This window comes from Acanthisitta chloris, unplaced genomic scaffold, assembly GCF_000695815.1.
Source record: "Acanthisitta chloris isolate BGI_N310 unplaced genomic scaffold, ASM69581v1 scaffold43585, whole genome shotgun sequence".
NCBI lineage: Eukaryota > Metazoa > Chordata > Aves > Passeriformes > Acanthisittidae > Acanthisitta > Acanthisitta chloris.
The window spans coordinates 1-7416 of record NW_008675081.1 but is presented as its reverse complement, the minus strand read 5'-3'; the positions used below and the strand labels follow the sequence as shown (position 1 = coordinate 7416).

General features: G+C 55.9%; 1 protein-coding gene across 1 annotated transcript in view; it reads left to right on the top strand.

Moving 5' to 3' along the window:
• The window catches only part of LOC103803021 (N-terminal EF-hand calcium-binding protein 3-like), a 5552-nt gene extending 4320 nt beyond the window's left edge, over positions 1-1232 (top strand). Inside the window, exons 7-8 of the mRNA XM_009075554.1 lie at positions 297-388; positions 1204-1232. Of these exons, the coding sequence (XP_009073802.1) occupies positions 297-388; positions 1204-1232 (121 nt within the window). The remainder of the gene's footprint in view (positions 1-296; positions 389-1203) is intronic.
• The last annotated feature ends 6184 nt before the right edge of the window (positions 1233-7416 follow it).

Below are 7416 nucleotides of genomic sequence, written 5' to 3'. Positions count from 1 at the left end.
AAAGCCGGGTTGGCTCAAGCCTTGAGCAACCTGTTCTGGTGGGAGGTATCCTTGCCCAGGGCAGGGGGCTGGGACTGCATATTCACTAATCTCTATACCAATCCCTTAACATACTATGATACTATAAACACCCTGATAAAGGATTTGGGGAGCAGGGCAGGACAGGTGTCCAGCATAGGGTGGTGCAGAAGCAGCCCTGTCTCTGGGTGTGGGATGGGGTCCTGGCACACAGCCACTCTCCTACACCCTGAGGCTGCACACCCTGCACCCTCCTGACCCTGTACCCTGTTTTACAGCCACTTGCAGTCCAGCTGCAGCAAGACTTTCCAGCAGTCCATCATCAGCTTGCTGGAGTCCCCGGAGCTGCTGACCACCATGCTCTTCCCAGGTGAGGAGTCCTATAGTCCTGCCCCTGGTGTGCTGTAGAGGCAGGGGCAGTGCAGGAACAGGCACTGGGACTCCCTCCAGAGGAGAAGATTAGTTTGGGGGTGACATAAATTGGGTTTTTCAAGCCAGAGTGAGACCTGTTGCCCCTGGCAGATTTGGCTGTGTGAGCTGGCAGGACTGCAGGGTCTGTCCCCTGCCTGGAGATGCTGTCCAGCCAGGCAGCAGAGGCACTTCCCAGGTAGCATATAAGCTGAGTCCTGTCTCAGATACACCTGGTGCCCTGTTTTACCTGAGCCCAGAACCTGCTCTGCAAAGCACTGGCTCAGACCCAGTGGCTGCATCCAGAGTTCCAGTTTGGTGCTGATGCAGGAGAGAGACCAGTGCAGGAAATGTGCACCAGGGTACCAACAGAAATGTGACCAGTTGTGGAGAACTGAGAATGTTTGGTGACAGACCAGACCAAGTTAAGCCCCAGTTTGCTTTCAGGGATCAGTTCCATGTCTTATGTAAAATATAACATAAAACATTGATTAATTTGGACTGAACCCTGTGCTGCTGGTACTGCTCCCGACCTGCTGGTCCCACTGATCACATTCCCAGCACTCCCTGCAGAAGCTGCCACAGCCCCAGGAGGGAATCACCCATCTCCAGGCCATGCCATGGCCACGGTCCCTGCCCTGGGGGGTGGGTGCTGTAGACCCAGGTGTCAGGGACCTGCAGGGCTGGGTCCCCCATCCCTGCCATCCCGAATCCCTTCCCCTGAGGTGGATCCCCACTCTCCCTGCACATTCTTGACCACTCTCCCTCTCTCCCCAGCTTCCTGGTGGATCATGAACAACAACTGACCCGGGGCAGTTGCCCCCAGGACACCGTCAGCATGCGGGAGGACACGGAGCCCTTGCCTTTGTCACCTCCCTGTCCTCGTCCCCTCCTGCAGCCCGGTGGAGACTGCCTGCCATCACCCCTGCCAGTGTTTTACTCTTTGCTCTTTTCATGTTAATTTATTTATTTATTCCCCTCCAAGACAGTCTTTGTGCTGTCTGGGGGAGTGGGGCACTCCCAGAGTGCCTGGGGGGCTGTGTTTGGGGGTGGCCCTTGGGGGAGCACTGGGGTGGTTGCTGTGTCCTGACTGCCCTCAGCTTCTCTTGCACTCCAGCTCTTCCTCCTGGCTCTGAGGACAGCCCAAGACTCATCAGGATGTGGGACATGGCTCTGGCCAGCTGTGGCATCCCTGTGCCCAGCTCACCAGAGCCACCCTGGGCCAGCAGTGGCTCTGCCCAGGGAGCCAAGTGGTCTCGTATGGATTTTGAATAGTGTTTTATAGGAAAAACCCCAAACTTCAGTATTTCTGGCAGGGTGTGCCTGATGGCCCTGCCACACCTGCAGCTGCTGTACTGGCTTCATGACCAGCCTCGTGCCCCCACAGCTGTGCCCATGGCTGTGCATGGCCCCAGCACACCACGCTCCTCCCTGGGGAGGTCAGCATGGCTCCAGGGTCTTGCTTCATCCTGCAGCTCAGCGCACATAAACCAGCATTAGCAGCAGGCAGTGCTGCCAGAGAGGCTATAGCCAAGTTCATGGTGATGGGTTCTGTGGTGGGGGGGCATGAGATGAGCAGAGAAGACCTATGGCTGGAGTGAAGCTCACCTGGTCCATGGTTACACTTGGGGTTTTGTTGCTGCTGCAGCAGCAGATCCTCTGCTGATCCAGGGTAAAAATGCATCATCATAACCACCATGGAGTGAGTGGAGAAGGGCACATGGGACATGCCCTCCTGGCATGGAAAACATCACCATCCTTGTGCCTCTGCCCATTCTTGACACCGGGTGTTGGTTACCAGAGGTGCCTGTGCCCCCAACCCTCACCTGAATATCTGCTCCCACCCCCCAACCTTTTTTCCCACTCCCCATGGGTGCTGCTCCTCCAGAAACATTAATCTGTTTCTTCCTCAATGCCTGGATGCAGTAAGTAAAATCTGTGGTTGAAGAGGCAGTGGGTACAGCTCCATGCTGGGGCCACCTCATACACTCTGTGCTGGGCAGGCCTGACACAGTGTCACCCTTGCACAGTGGGGTGAAAAGAAGTCATGATGGGTTGGGGTGCTTGGTTTTCCCCAGGGGCTCCTTGGGTTTAGGATGCAAAGAGGATGTGACCTGGCTGGAGATGGGATCAGGGAAGTCCCCATTAGAGGAGGAAGGGAACAGCCACTGCTGCCTGCTCAGCTGGGCACTGTCAGCCCCTGGCCCCCAGCAGGCTTAGGAACCAAACCACAAATGCCCCTCCTGGGGATGGGGGGAGCAATAGGCCCAGGGGCTCCATCCTCCCAGCACCCAATTATTTACCTGGTTACTGATAACTGCTGATGTCCCTGGCCAAAGCCATGGCGTGTTGGGATCATGGGCGATGGCTCCAGCCCACTGAAGGGACAGCTGCTGGGCCACATTCCCTCATGGGAGCTGCAGCCAAGGGGACTGGGGCCATGGGCCAGCAGTAAGGGACAAGCTTTGTGAGGATACAGCCAGGAGGGGTTAGAGAGGCATCCAGGGCAGCCACCAAGGGTAGAGCTGCAGCAGACACTGATGTGGGATTCCTGAGCTGCCTCCCCAGTCCTGTGCAGGGTTTGGCTCCCTCTTTTGGGCTTCTTCACCACTGGTTTAGTGTTTGCAGTGGTCTGGAGACTGGAATCCTCAGATTAGGCCAAGGTGTGTGCAGGGCAGCCTTAGGTGGCTGGCGGGCACACGGCTGGCACTGCCAGCCAGCTGGGACAGCAGCCTGCAGCCTGGTCTGTGCTCTAATAAAAAGGAGAATTTAAAAACAGCTTAGAAAGGACCCTATTTAACCATGAACTCAGAGAAATCCAACATCACTGAGTATGGGGCTGAACTCCAGCTCTGCCTGTGCCTGCTTGGGCTCCCCACAGCACCTGCAGCAGCATCACCACCACAGTCTTGTCCCTGAGGGTGCCCAGCCAAGGCTCCAGCATGGCAGTGTCTCCCAAAAGCCCCAACAACAGCCTGAACACCACAGCAAACCTCTGCTCCTTCCCAGAGAGAAGGGGAGGAGCTGGAGGATGAATATAGTCTTTTTATTGACTACTTTGGAGTAGAACAAACTAAATACATCTGTAACAGTTTGGGTTTCCTTTATACAGGACATTAAATAAGTTATGCACAGGAATGAAGTAACAAATTTCTATTACAGAATTAAATGTCAAAAAAAAAGAGAAACCTCAACCCAATGTCTTCCCATGTCCCAAGTTCACATTTATCATTCCATGTTTAAAAAATAACAAAAAAAAAAAAAGAAGCAATCATTCTAATCATGATTGTTAGTATTTCATTCGTTTACACTGGGGTTAATTTTAATACACAGCCATCAACATTGCATGAGAATTATGGAAGACAAATCTATTTACAAGCAATTCCCTTCAGCCCTGCCCTGCTCTTCCTTCCCATCCCACCTTGGCACACTTGGCCACTGCTGACCCACAGTGTTAGGTCAGGGCTGCAGGTGAGGATGGGACATTGCAACCACAGGTTATTTACCTGAGGCTGTTCTGAAAGTGTCCCTGTCCCCTTGGGGCAGCAGAACCCTTCAGCCCCTGCTGAAGTGGGGTGCAAGGGCAGCCCCTGGCCCTGGTGCTCTCACAAGCCCTCCCTGCTCAGCATGGCATCTCTGTGCCACAGATTTGGGCACAGCAAATCATCTTGAGCTCTGGTGCAGTGGCACAGACAGAGCTGCCACCCCTGAACCTTGTGATGGCCACTACTAGGGCTCCCCTGGCCACCTCCAGGCTGCTGCAGGTCAGGGTGGCTCCAGTGCCACCTCCAGTGGGTGCTGACTCAATCCCATGCTCTCCCAACACCAACTCCTGGGGGCACGGGAGATGCTCCTCACTGGCTTCAACACCAGGCAACCTCATGGCATTTTTGCATAATAAAACCTTGCAGACTGCTCTAGCCTATGACAGCAGCTTCCCACAGAGCTTTCCCAAGAGGCCAAAGCTGGTGCAGGGAGTTGCCTGCTCATCCCCCGCAGCCAGCTATGCCACTGTGAACTCGGTGGTGATTCATTACAGCTCCATTATTCACCTCCAGTTGAAAAAGTGATCAAAAATAATTTGGGAATTACTCGCCTCATTGGGCTCCAGCCCAGCAATCACACACACAGAGTCACAGAAACATGGCTTTGCTGAATAGATGGATTTCTGGAGCCTGTTTGTGTGGGAATTCAGAGCAGCTCCCAGAGGGCACACTCCTGTCCCTCAGAGCAGCTCCTGGGGGGCACATGCCTGTCCCTCCCTCAGCCACTGCTGACCTCTGTGACACATCCCAGACCAGCCCTGCTGTGGGTTGGCATCAATCATAGCTTCACTGTCCTGAATCCTTCCAATTCCTCCTTCCACACCACAGCAGGGACTGAGTGATGGATCTCCCTATGGCATCCACATGGGACCTTGCTCTGAGCATGCATTTTTGGGATGGTCTCCAAAGGCTGAATGAGGCAGTTGGTGGCTGCACATCCCATGGCATCTCTGGATGCAGCACCACAGGAGCCTCACAGGCTGGGAGAGAAGAACTGATGCAAGATACCAAGTCCTGCCTTTATTTTCCCAGTTTGGCCTATGTGTGTGGAGAGCACAGGCTGTGACTAAGCCCATTGCACCCACCTGAGGATCACTGTGCTCAAAGACAACTGCAGGAACTTGCAAGCCAACAGCTTCCAGGCAGTGAAAAAACAAACCCTTTCTGCACAGCAAAACAACAGTCCACAGGTGGAAAGGGCACCTGCACCCGACCCACATCTGCACTGCGCCCGTTCCCCACGCAGGAAACATGCAACTGTCTGTCCCACCACATAATGGGATGAAATCCAGGCCATCTAGTACTTCCCTGCTACTGACACTTGGTTTAGAGCAGACAAATCCTCTCCTCGCTCTCTGCAACCATCAGCTGCCAACCCACAGGCACAAGTCGGCTCAGCTTTTGCCATTGCACTAGAGGACAAGATGCTCCTGCTGGGAAATCAGCTCTGGTCTGCTCACAGCAACAACTGGCCAAGCACAGCCATCTGAGGCACCACTGTCTGGGAGTAAGGAAAAAAACAGATGGATATAATGGAAGAAAGGTGGCTGCAGGAGGCAGTGGCTCAGACACCTTGGGAAGTGAGCCTAAGCATGCCACGAGGACAGGGCTCCCTGCTTGGGCACCGCAGGCTCAGCGTCTGGCAGCTCTCTCTCCCCAGTCCAGGTCCCCTGAGCAGGTGCCCAGTGTCCCCCAGGTCCTGACGATGCTCTGGTACCCCCAGAGAGGTACAGGGAGCTGCTGGGGGCAAGGCACACCCCAGTTCATGAGCCACAAAGGAACAGGCAGGATGAGATGGCAAAGCCGAAGTGTCGGCGCTCCAAGGAGGCAGTGCGATGGGTCAAATGTGTCAAGTGATAACAGTTGCTGTTTTTTCAGCTTAAAAAACCCAGGAAACTAATCAAATGGAGTGAACCAAAACTCCCCCTCTAGAGTCCATTCGTATCTATTGCTGTCACGGATGCAGGGGTGGAGGAGCGGGAGGTGGTGGCCGAGGTCTTCTCGAGGGCTGGGCTGGGGACACCATCGAGGCTCTTGGTGGCTGCTGCCACCCGGCCCGTGGGCAGAGCCAGGGGCTTGCTCTGGCCATGCAGGCTTTGGCCACAGATCCGGTGGTGCCTCTCCCAGTCCTTGTGCTGGCAGAAGGAGCCGCAGTAGCGCGCGGTGTTGCAGCCGCTGCACGTCTCGCTCGCTTTGCGCCCGCAGTTCCAGCAGCTCTGCCGGGAGGGGAAGGCAAACCTCAGCCATGGATCCTGCATTCTCATCCCGGGCTTTGCATCCCCGGTCTGGACCACGCACTCCATCATCCCAGACCAGGCAGCCCATTCCTGGAGCAGGCACCCCTATCCTGGACCATGTACATCATTCTGAACTCTGCATCCCTATCCCAGATCATGCACATCATCCTGGACCATGCAAAACATCCCAGACCACTCACCTGCATCCCAGACTGCGTATCCATATCCCAGACCATGCACATCATCCCAGACCATGCATCTACATCCCGGACCATACACATCACCATAGACTATGCACTCCATCCCAGATTGTGCTCCCCTATCCTGGACCATTGTCCGCCATCCTAGATCATGCATCCCCATCCTAGACTATGCACCTCCATCCAGGACCATGCATTCCATCCTCAGCTCAGTGCAAGAACTCCCCTCTCCTCCCCATCCCACAGCATTGCTACCACTCCCCATCCTCACGCACAGACACTACAAACTGGATTGCAACACGCACAGGTCCCACAGCACACACTGCCACCAACGCCATCCCCCTGCAGCCCCCACCTCGCTTGAGTCCTCCTGCTGATTGATGACAGTGAGGGCATCCTCCGAGGCCTGGCGCTTGGCCTCGGCCAGGGCACGCTCCATCTTGGCCCTCTCTGTCGTGATCAGCTCGTGGGCTTTCCGCTCGGCGTCCGACACAGCCTTCTGCAGCTCCGACATGGCCTGGCGCTTCACCTCGTTCACGGCTTCTTCTGGAAGGCAGCAGCCGAGCATGGCCGGGGTGTGCTGGCACCCCAGCTGTGTGCATCCCCCCCGTGGCAGCATCCCCCTCCCCACAAACCCACTGTGACCCCCTCCAGTGCCACAGGCAGCCCCATGGGGGGAACTGGGGCAGAGACAGCATCAGCTCAGCGCACTGTTGGGTGGTGGTGCCCACCCCACACTCACCAGCCTTCCTCCAGATCTCCTCTGGCATGTACCCAGAGAGGGGCCGTGGTGTGAATTCCCGGTGTGTGTCTAGAAGGAGAGTGGGAATACCATGAGGAGATGCTGTCCTGTTGGAACCCACCTGCCGGCAGTGCTGAACCTCCAGGACAATGGCACGGGCATCCCGGGAGAACCACACGGGCACCCTGGCGAGGGGTGCAGCCCCCCGAATGCAGCCCCGGGGGTCAATACCTAACTGGGGAGCCTCGGAGGCGGAGGAGCTGTTG